The sequence below is a fragment of the Aulonocara sp. 'chitande type north' Nkhata Bay genome, linkage group LG9 (assembly GCF_057382095.1).
Source record: "Aulonocara sp. 'chitande type north' Nkhata Bay isolate Kocher_YH1m ecotype deep benthic linkage group LG9, A_spYH_male_GT1.1, whole genome shotgun sequence".
NCBI lineage: Eukaryota > Metazoa > Chordata > Actinopteri > Cichliformes > Cichlidae > Aulonocara > Aulonocara sp. 'chitande type north' Nkhata Bay.
This window is the reverse complement of record NC_141352.1, coordinates 25,453,762-25,465,982: the sequence shown is the minus strand read 5'-3', so window position 1 is coordinate 25,465,982 and position 12,221 is coordinate 25,453,762. Positions and strand designations below refer to the sequence as shown.

Genomic DNA, 12,221 nt, shown 5'->3' with positions numbered 1-12,221 from the left:
TGAAATACATTTTATAATTTCTTCCTTGAGAAAGTCTTTTTTTGTTTGTTACACTGGCTGGTTGCATTTCCTTTTATGAGTCATTAGAAGGCTGATGTGCAGCGACACCTCTGTGACACATTTTCATGCACATGTCAAAATTTACATCTTCTTGGCTCAGGTATTCCTAACCGTAACACCCCTATTCTGTCACAGCAACCCTCTTCATCTCATTCTACATTGCATCCATCAATTTTCTTCTGTAGTCTACCTCTGTTTCATTTGCCTGGCAGCCCCATGCTGAACATCCTTTGTCCAATATGTCCACTATTCCTCCTCTGTGCATGTCTCACTCAAACTGAGCTGTCCCTCTAATCTGATCATTTCTAAACTTACTAGTTTTGGTCGCTCCCAGTCAAAATCTTAATGTCTTCAACTCTACCACCTCCAGGTTTCTTTTTTTTTTCTGCACCGCTATCTTCAAACTGGATATGGCGGTGTAGGTCTTGTACCATCTTCTACATTTTCCTGTTACGCCTGTGTTGTCATTTACACGCATGCTTGGATTTACTTTCATTCCTCTTCTCTTCAGTGCATACCTCCACCTCTTCAAGCTCTCTTCCACCTTCACCCTACCCTCACTACAGTGCAATATTGTCTGCAAACATCATAGTCCCTTGAGATGCCTGCTTGTACTGTTAACCTGTGCATTTCCACTGCAAACAAGAAGGTGCCCAAAGCCAATACCTGATGTAGTCTAGCCCACCCTAAACCCAACTGTCACTGCTGCTGCACCACTTTCTGACTATCCTCATACATGTCCTGCACCACCCTCCCTGTTCCTGATTTCCCCATGCAGTACCATAGTTCCTCTCTCGGCACCCATATCAAATTCAAATAAATTCAATTCAATTTTATTCATAATGTGCAATGTCACAACAACAGTCACCTATAGGTGATTTATATTGTAAGGTAAAGATCTTACAGTTATATAGAGAAGACCGCAAAAATCAGGTGAGCACCTATGAGCAAACACTCCCAGTGACAGTGATAGTGGGAAGGAAAAACTCCCTTTTAACGGGAAGAAATCTCTGGCAGAACCAGGTTCAGGGAGGGCAGCCATCTGCTGCGACTGGCTGAGGTCTTTGTTTTCTCTACAACCAGAAAAGACACAGTGAAACTTCTTTTGACCTTCTCTGTACATTATGATGAACTCAAAGCAAGCACCACATATGTAAAGATCTTTCTCAGTATGACGCTATACTGCTGTTCACTGATCATCACCTCTCTTCTTAACCTAGTTTCAGTAACTTTTTCCCATAGCTTCATGGTACGACTCATCTCCTTTAACCCTACGTACTTACGAAAGCTCTTAAAATCACACCTTTTCTTGAACAGTAATAGTAACAGTGCCCTTCTTCTCCATTCCTCAGGCATTCTCTCATGTGTTAAAAAGTCTGATCCAAACATCTGCTGGCCTCAAGCCACAGATATGTTAACAGGAAGAGACGCTTTTGCGTCTTCACCCTTTTCATAGCTGCCCTCACATCCTCCTTCCTAAGCCCCCGCACTTCCTGAGTAACTAATGTTCCTTCATCTGTCCTCCCCTCTTATTTACAAATCAGTCTTTACAACTTCTTAACATGTGTAGAGCAAAATGTAAAAATGTCTGAAACTCATGTTAATCAAAGACCTTATGTCAGACATCAAATCTTAGTCTTAAATGCTAGTCATTCCAGGGTTTGGGCCTCATTTGTTCAGAAAATAATAATAAGTAAATAGTTATAGTTATAGTCTATAGAGGGAGGTCTGGGCCTCTTTGCTTAGGCTGCTGCCCCCGCGACCCGGCCTTGGATAAAGCGGATGAAGATGGATGGATGGATGGATGGAAATAGTTTAAATACTTTCCATTAGATCTCATGGAATCCAGAGAACACTGTGACCGACAGTTCAACTATTCCTAAATAAAATGTATGTTCTATTTGTAGCACAGCCTGGAGGAGCTAAAAATAGCAACTGCTGAAGACAGTATATTTTGATCACATGCAACAATATGCCAGTCTACTATTTCCTTGTTGGTGATGCAACTACACGGGGAAAAACATAACAGAGATTAAAGTGCAGGCGAAAACAAACCTGTCAAAGTTTGCATGTACTTTGAGGTCATTTGGAAGTTTAAACATGTTTTTATGTGTTGACAAATTCAAAAGGTGCCCTTTAAAAAAATACATTTTTAAATTTCCTAGAAAGATCACACTTAGCTAAGTGAAAGTATTCATTCAACAGTGGTTGCAATCTAATCTTTTGACGTTGTATATTGCCCCTTGGAAAAATGTTTTCAGGCAATAATTTTGCACACGTAAATATGACAGGCGGCTTCTGTTGATCCGACACACACATAAAAATATGCAATTCATGGTAACATTTAAAAAAGAACTCATAAAAGGTACAGTATTTAAATTAACAATACAGCAAAGAGTGTATGTGCCATATTGTTTTGTCTTGTATTAATAAGAGAAATGTTGAGTTCTTTTATTTTTGTATGTTACACTTAGACAGCTACAGCACCCATAAATCTGAACATATATCAGAAACCAAAAGGTTAATTGATTGTTCAGACTGAACATGTCTTTGTACTGTACATGTCTTCTACATTAACTGTTTTATTGTTAATATGTTAATATGGTGGGCAGATTGCATGTTAATTTTCTCTTTAAACAAATGGAAATGGTTAATGCAGTCAATAATTTAAATTACATACTTCAAATAAGATTTGTAACTTGGTTTTGCTGAAAAGTGTCAACTAAGCCATTAATGGTGCAGGTTGGCATGACAGCAGGCTGTGTGATACTTAGAAACACTTGTTCAAAACTTAAGCTTGTTAATCCTAATATCTACTCAGCTGATCACATGGCAGTAACTCTGTGAATTTAGTCGTGTAGACATGGTCAAGATTACGTGCTGAAGTTTGAAACTAAGCATCAGAATTGACAACAAAGAAAATTTAAATGACTTTGGCACATTTCCCACACTTTATCATTTTTACCACAACCATTGCAGAGAATAGTCTGAAAGAGAAATCAGCCATGGTCATTCTTCTTCAAGCTGATAGAAAGAAAACAGTAACTCAAATAACTATTACAGCTAATGAATATATATTACATATATGAACACACGACATGTCCAAGGTTGAAGGAAATGGGATAAACGCTTCTCATTTTACAATTTCACACAAAAAGTCCATGTCAGGGAAAACAATGACTAGGAGGAGGATCCTTTCCAAAGAAAAGGATGTAATGAGGGGGGATCCCAGAGAGTAAAATCAACACTGACTGAGAACACTGAGGTCTTTTTAGGAAGGAGACTCACAATTTCTTGTTGTGTTTCCAAGTTATTGTACTGACTAATTTTCAGCTGTCAACAGTCAATTGTCTAGTTCTGGTTGTATTGGTTGTATTGGTTGTTTTGTTGTATTGGACAACATGACGTTGTGGCCGTTTTCCCGAGGTACTAAGCCAAGATACTCATGGATCTTTGTTGTTTTATCATGAAAAGTGGGTTCTGACATTCACTAGTCTTCGACTTCCCTCTTTCTCCTTAAAATACAGTTTTAGTGTGCTGGTTACCATCCAACTGCATTTCTTCAGTCTGAGTGGCATTGCTGTAGATCTTAGTGGTATGGTTCAGTGAATCAATGTCTTATTCACTCATGACATACACCTTAATGTCATCCACATAGAGGAGGTGGCTAATGATTGTAGCATTCCCTAGCGGGTATCCTTAGCCAGTCTTGATAATGATCTGGCTGAGGGGATTCAGGCACATGCAGAAAAGCAGTGGGGATACAGCATCTCCTTGGTAAATCCTGTGCTGTTGGTTTGAAGTTGGGCTCTAGTGTTGTTGCCACATCCCCATTAAATTCCTGATGAATGCTCTTATGATCCTGTTGATCTTGTACAGTTCTAGGCATTCCACGATTCATGTGAGAGGCATTGAGTAATAGGTTTTATTGTAATCAATCCAGGCGGGGCACAGGTTGGTCAGTCTGGTCTTACAGTCTCCTTGGGGATGAGGACTACCCAGCCTTCAGTTAGCCATTCCAGGTGTATCTCATCCATTAGCTGCTGGTTCATTTGTGGTGCCAGATGCTCATGGAGTGGAGTTATCTTTTTTAACCAGTAGGCATGAATCATATCAAGGCTTGGTGCTGTCCTGCTCTTCGTGCTTGAGACTCTGTCTTGGATATCTTCATCTGTGATGGTTACTGGATCCTGTTCAGGGAGGTTGCTTTGGTCTACTCTTAGCTCTACCAGCCATCGAGCATTGTTGTTATGAGTTGCATCTTTCTGTTCTTCCATTATTGCTATCTCCAGCTGTTCTCATATTCCTCAACTGCCACTGAGAGTACACCTTTAGTACACCTTTAGTTTAGTGGAGGAATTCTGGTTTATTCTCCTGGCTTCTTTCTCTCTGGTATACCTGTTCAATCTGTCCAAGACTGACATGGAAATTCTGTCTGATGATACACAGTTAGGTCACAAGTTAGTGGAACAAAAACAACAATAAATCCCCGTGTTCTCCCAGACTCCCGTGTCGTGTCTCTGCGTGAATAGTTCGTGTCTCTGTGCTCTCTGCTCCCGTGTCAGCACCCCCCGGTGCTCGCTGCTCTTCGTGCCTTCCACGCTCCTCCTGCGGGAAACAATAGACGCAGCCGTCAGGACACAAATAACCGCGGGCATACACTTACACACATTAACTCAATTCAATGGGACGACTAACGTGGAGTCTCAAGCAATGATCCCGCGTCGGTGGGAGCTCCAAGACTCTCTTAAGTAGCTCCCCCGACGAGGCCTGATCAGCAGCAGGTGTGTGGCTTCGGGTGTGGCCAGTCCCCTTGCAGGGCCACACCCTCCAGGCCTGACGCCGCCTATAAACAAGTGCTCAGCCACCCACACACACATATACACAAGCACAGGGAAGGGGGAGCAACACCAAAATACACAGCAATAATAATAATAATAATATAATACATGACTGCTCAGGGATCCTGGGTCGCCCAGTCCCAGGACCCTGACAATTTCCTGGGAAGAGGTGAGTAATTCCTTCTTATTTGTCTGACTCTATGCCATTGTTTAAATCACAGTTAAAGACTTTATTTAATCTTGCTTTTCCATCTAGCTAATATTTTGTGTGTGTTGACACATTTTTATCTATTATGCTTTGTTAATTACTTTTATGTATTATGATTGTCATGGTTTTATATTTAATACGTGCTGGGTCCTTTCTCTTTTCCCTCTCCCATCTCCCTTATCCTATCATATTTTGTCAAGCACCTTGGTATAGCCTTGGTTTTTTTAGTATGCTTTATGAATAAACTTTATTATTATTATTATTATTATAAATTATAAAAATTTGTAAATTATAAATTAGGAAGGTAAAAGGCCTGGAGCAGATTTGAGGTGTAGTGCTTGCATGTGGAAGATTTTGCTGTGAACAGACAACGTGCAGGTAAAACAAGCCATCCTTAAGTTGCGAAAACAGGAAGAAAAAAAAACATCAGAGAAATTACTATAATAGTAGGCGTGGCGAAATCTACAGGTTGGTACATCTTGAGTAAGAAAGAAAGCAATGGTGAACTCAGCAATGGAAAAAGACCTGGACATCCATGGAAGACATCAGTGGTGGATGATCGCAAAATCATTTCCATGGTGAAGAGAAATCCCTTCACAACAGCCAACCAAGTGAACAACACTCTTCAGGAGGTAGGCATATTGATATCCAAGTCAACCACAAAGAGAAGATTTTGTGAAAGTAAATACAGAGGGTTCACTGTAAGGTGCATGCTACTCATAAGCTGCAGTAAAGGCCTGGCAGAGCATTAAAAAGGAGGAAAACCAGCATATGGTGATCACCATGAATTCAAGACTTCAGGCTGTTATTGCCATCAAAGGGTTTTAAACCAAGTATTAGAAAAGAACCTTTAATTTCAGTTAATTAATTTATCCAATTACTGTTGTGCCCTCGAAATACAGGGATTGTGTTAAAAATGTTTTAGTTCCTCTCCTTTTTGTTCAGTCTGCTGAATTAAAACTAAAAATGTGTGCCTTGACTGCATCTGAGTTGTTTCATTTAAAATTAATTGTGGTTATGTCCAGAACCAAAACTGGAAAAAGTTGCCTATGTCCAAATATTTATGGACCCCACTGTAAAACATGTAAATGTGCGAAATATGTACAAAAATAACACATCAGAAAAGGGGCGAAGAGTTTTTCATGGTAGAATTTCTACTCTAGAGCTCTAATCTAGACCTCAAAGGTTTCAGGGGTTTGGAGATTACATTAGGTGCCAAGGTTAGGAAAATACACTTTGATCTTAATCTTAAATTATTTGCTGAGTCGACAAAGAACAAAGGTTGCGTCAGTCTGTGTGAAGGAAGCAAATATACTTGTACATGCACCAAGGAGAATATTAAGGGAAATTAAAATTTTAAGAGGAAGTTGACCCAAAACAGAATGATCAACATTTATGCACAGTTAAATATTGCCCTTAAGTAATAAGTTACTGAATAACACAGAAAAAAGCTCATTCTAAGTCCTCCCTCCAAATCTCCATTTTCTTACCTAAACAATACTTACTAAAGCTCAATCTTCACACCTATTCCTGGACTTTAACAAAAGCCAAGAGTTCTTTTCTAAAGCAAATGCAAATGACTGTAATTGTATATGCATCACGATTAAACTTCTTTGGGGGACGTTTCAGGGAAACTTAACCTACTAAGTTTACAGAAAAAAAAAGTGTGTTCCGCATTTATACCGTGTTAAATATTGTCCTTGTGTAATAATGTCACTGAATAACACACAAAAAGGTGATTCTAAGCCCTCCCTCTAAATCCCCTGAGTATCCTAAATAATACTTGTGGCAGCTTCACACATGTTCCCGGACTTCAACAAGACCCACAACTTCCTGCGTTCAGTTAAAAAATGACGTTACTTTGTAATCTTATGCTGGGATTTTGTTCCCTTGCCATCATCATGACAAGAAAACATATATGTCAAGGTGCAGGTAAGCTTTTTTTGAAACATTCTTAGATTATAATGATAAGACTAATGTTTTTTTTCCCAGCTTAGTGAGTTATGCAAATTCTATTATCCTGATTTAACTCAGCAGAATGCCTTGAGAAACTATTTGTTTAAATCTAAATTAAAATATGGATGCAATAGAAGCATATATAATGAGAAAAGCTGCTTGTGGTGACAGCGCCACAGACCTTTGGCTCATATCCTCTTTGGTTGGTCAGACTGCTAAAATTGTGCAGTAGTTTTTGCTTGGTTTCTTATGCCTTTAGGTTGCTTTTAATATGATGTGATATTTATTATGTGTTGTTAATGCTTGTTGCACGTTTGGAGTATATAATTACTGTACCTTTGTTGTTATCAGGGTTACTGCTCATAAATAACATATCACCATGGTCATCACATGATAATTATTTATTATTTATTTATTTATTTTATTTAGAAAGAGGGGCAATACATATTAATGAACATGTTAACAAATGTAAATATGCCAGATTATAGCCTTGGGCTAATTTCCATCTGCAGACCCTCTGGCAGGTTGGTGTTACACACAAGTTAGTAAAAGCATACAGAGACACATACATATGACAAATCAGATGTAGGGTCAGAAATTGATTTGGAGCACATGAATTTGCACTATTACTCAAAAAATGAATGCAATTCACCAGATTTGGTGCAAACAAGCACAAAAAATGCCAAACAAAAAAGAGCAGACCGACATTGTCAGCTACTATCTGATGAGAGTCAAACAGAGCTAAAAGAAGAGCTTGCCATCACCAGTGTGTGAATGTGTGTGTGAATGGCTGAATGGCTGAATGTAGTGTAAAGTGCTTTGGGGTCCTTCGGGACTAAGTAAAGTGCTATACAAATGCAGGCCATTTACCATTTAAATATACTCACAGTTGCCAGAACACCAGACAAAATACTCCACTGAGTTCATTCAGTATCACAGATGTCCATAACAAAGTCTTTATGGATGTTATCTTAAAGTTAGACATTTACTGACAAAAGCAATTTTTGTGCAATTTTGACTCTAAAAAAAATGCTTCATTTGTATTTTATTATCACCCAGTTTGGACTTTCTGATTGCAGAATTATTTTGTTTCTTATCTTTGCTAGTCTAATGCTGATTGCAAAGGTCATAAAGAACCTCCTAGACTACTATTTTGTCCAAACAGAGCACGTGTGACAACACATGTTGATTCAAATATAAGCTGACCTTTTAACCCATGTGTGCATGTTTATGTTTGTACAGGGCAACAGGGCTGCTGTACATCATACACCAAACCCCGTGCTGTGAACATTATTCTGAGACATAGACAAAAGGTGGAGCTTTGCTGGAAGCAGGGTATTACCGAATGGTGTAACATTGAAGCCGTGTAAGATAAAACTCTTTTGTGCTTTTCTGGCTGTGATGCTGAACTAGAGTTCCTTATATCATTTCCCCTCCATGCCCTTGGTTTTCTTTCAAGATGACCTTATTCCCAAGTGTTTCAAATTTCCAATCCTTCAGCCTTACAACTGAAGTTGTAATGTTAACAATTTTATGTTCTGTCCGTTTTTCCTCAAGTGTGCTTAAGTGGAGACACCGGTACATATGTGTGGATCCTAAACCTCGCAAGATGCACAAACTCGTTGAACGCTTGTGGTAATGTGGACACACACACACACACACACACACACACACACACACACACACACACACACACACACACAAGATGCACAAACCTCTTGAGTGGCCTGTAACCAGTGTTGGGCAAGTTACTTTGAAAAAGTAATTAATTATAGTTACTAGTTACTTCTTCAAACTAACTGAGTTAGTAACTGAGTTACAATATTCTAAAAGTAATTAATTACTTGAAAAGTAACTATTGTGTTACTTTGAAAAAAATGTTTAACCCTCTGGGGTCCAGGGTATAATTGGCCATTTTTAACTACTTTAGATTTTCCCTCCACATTTTATCATATTTCATAACTTTAAATGCAAATATAAATTGTCAATTTTAAAATCCTATGCACAAGTTTTGAAAACAAAGTTATTTTCATCCATTTACCTTTTACCTTGATTTTTTAAATAACCATTTCAAACTATTTACAGAACAATCAGCTGTTCTGCATTCAATAAGATGCCACACAAATTATTTGTGCCACTCCAAAAAAAAAATTTCTGTCCACTATGAAGGAGAACATCACAGCCTGATACCTGCAGGCCTGACAGCAGGTATCACTCCTGTTTCTACCTGGAGACAGCAGTCGCCTCATTGTTCTGACACACAACACAAAACTATCCACAACACTACACACTAACTACACAAGACAACACATTAACTACACACTCCAAACAAGCTAAACGTCACAAATCTCTCACATCTCAAAACTCGCTCTCTCTCTCTTTTTCTGCTCTCTCTCTCTCTCTTGATAGTGCTGTCCTTAGACAGTAAACGTGATGAAACTATTGAAGAAAAAATGCTGCGTATACTGTCTAAGGACAGCGCTAGCAAGCACTCTCTGCTTATGACCAAAAAAAAAAGCAGAGAGGTGATATATACCAATTTAAAAACTGGTATATTTCACCTTGTTGCTTTGTCTTTAAGTGGTCGTGTGACTGGCTTACCACGACTACTTTAATCTTCCTCAGTCAAACAGCAGCACTCATGCGATTGTTTTGCCCCCTTAGCTCCAGGTGTTGTGCTAGACAGTGATCGTGATTACCGTCCGCGGGAGCACCCAGCTGCTTAAAGCTGTAGCGTCCAAATTACTTACAGCTACTTCCGTGCAACTGATATAAGATATAATAATAAGAAACCAAAAGGAGGAGATTTTTCTTTGTATTGGGACTTTTCATTCAAATGTATTCACAGTCACTGAAAATAGAGCTTTTCAGAAATACAGATCATTGTAATATCACAAGTCTACAAAAACAAAACACATTTTAATTGCTTCTTGAACAAGAACATTGTATGCTGAACAAGGACCTAAAGATAAAAATTTAATTGTGATTGTTTTCTATCTATGCAGCAACAGGAGAAAGAATGGCTAACTTCCCAGGAAGAAGAACAGTATCTGAATATCTGCACAAATATTAATTAATATATCCTTGCTACAATTAGCATGCCTATATAGCACTTATTCTCAAAATGTGTTTTGTACATGTTTTAGCTAAACAAACTAAACAAAGTTTTATTTATATTATAATAACAATATCTGAGGGCTGAGGCCAGATCAAGATGATTAGTTGCTCTTTGTTTGGTGCTTTGTACATGTAAATGATGAAGTGAAGTGTTGAAGTGATGTTATTTTGATGGTTTCAAACAAACTGCATAGCTAAAAACTGGGAAAAAATGTCCACAAATATGTTATGCTAGCATGACATTGTGACACCCCTTTTTCTCATTCCTGTTATACTCAGTCATTTATAAACTATTAACCTTCAGAGACTCAAAAGATCACAAAAACGATAAGCAAAGAGAGTAATTTTATACCATATATCTTATTTGCCTTTCAGACATGAACAACAGCAATGGTAGTGTTACAATGTCATTCTTAGAACTGGCTCCAGTGTCCAAGTCGTGTTGTCATAATCTCCAACTTTAATCTCCAACTGCAATTGCTTTGATTTCATATTTCACTTTTGACATACAGATGTGAGAACAAAGAGGACTGTGATACACACATCAACAGAAAAAGGATAAGCCTTCACAAAACTATTTCTTACTCAATAACTACATGTCTTCAGGCATTTTATGGCTTCATATTGTGGAAACTGAGAGAGTTATTGGCAAAGAGAAGACAGAGGGATATCTCTGCCATCTCAATAGCCAAGAGAAATGTAAGGTAAGATTTCAGTGAGCTGATCTTATCACACACATAGGACCAGAGTATTATGACACAGTATTCATTTTAGCTGCAGAAAACACAAAGTTAATGTTAAGGTTAATGCAAATGAATTACCAAAAGAGCAAAAAGTTGCAAAAAGCAATGCAGATTCAATGTGATTGGCATTAATGAGAAGTCCATTCCACCAAAAAAGACTGAAAATTGGATTAACAGATATTTTGTTAAAAATTACCAACATCCACCAGTTCATTAATTATTTATAAATAAAGCTTTGAAAGGAGTACACAAGCCTAAGCAGAAAAAGAGTAGTTCCTGCTTCTGAGCAAGAGACTGCAATAATCTTTTTGTTTTGGAAGGTATGAAAATGTGTGTATTTTATTTTCACTGAAGTCTGTAATGTTTACATAAGCATATCAGTTACTTGCTGCATATACTCAAGCATGTGGATTTATGTTACTATTTCTGTTTTTGAGGCAGACTGCATTAAAAAGCATTGTTTGTATGTTTATTAAATTATTTTCCTGTTGCTGACTGAGTGGATTAACCTCTTATTTGATGTTTATATTTTTAAAACTGCAGAAATCACAAAATAATGGACAGTATCTCAAACTGAAAATCTGTATGTTAACTCCGAGACTGTAGTGAGCTACAGTATGAATCTGGTTTGACCCTAGATTGTAGATTTCAGAGAAACTAGTGTTTCAGATTTAAGCTGGGCATACACTGTGCAATTTTTCAGCTCCTGCTCAAACTGTACGACTGAATTGCAGGGGTTAGAAGTTCATAGGTCACGATGCATGTTCTCACACTATACGGTCCGATATCAGATATGACCTGAGTGCTCACACTGTGTGCTCATACACGACTGCACACACGCTGCACTGCCATGCTGCTCCATCTTTTTCATGTTTTTAGCATGCTTAGTGATGTTGAAGTAGCCTAGCAGTGGGAATAATTCTGCAGCAAAGGGGCAATTGTGATAGGGATAGCATGAAAATTTAGGTCCCCAAGGCAAAGTGTGGAAGAAGAAAAGGGACAGACAAAGGTAAGTAGCTCAGACAGCACAAGTTGAGGATTTGGTGTGAAAAGTCATGTGAACTTTAACAGCTCAAGAGCAAAAACAGATTCCTAGAATTCCAGAAACAAGCACTCAAGATACTAATGGTCAAAGGGACTCAGTGATAAACATGCCAACATCCTGTCATTAACATTTATGCACTAACATTTACCTCTCAATAAGATGTTGGTGCATGATTAAGTCACATGCACCCTGTTGGCACCAAGACCATGCATCAATATGGAAAAAAAACACCTCTGATAGTTAACCACAGT

General features: G+C 38.2%; 1 protein-coding gene across 1 annotated transcript; it reads left to right on the top strand.

Annotated features, from left to right (window-relative positions):
* The first annotated feature begins 5,072 nt into the window (after positions 1 to 5,072).
* Positions 5,073 to 11,090, top strand: LOC147322239 (uncharacterized). Its single transcript, XM_086306713.1, has 4 exons — positions 5,073 to 7,041; positions 8,308 to 8,431; positions 8,623 to 8,700; positions 10,071 to 11,090. The coding sequence occupies exons 1-4, from the start codon at positions 6,960 to 6,962 to the stop codon at positions 10,090 to 10,092; spliced, it is 306 nt and encodes a 101-aa protein (XP_086162839.1). The 5' UTR covers positions 5,073 to 6,959; the 3' UTR covers positions 10,093 to 11,090.
* The last annotated feature ends 1,131 nt before the right edge of the window (positions 11,091 to 12,221 follow it).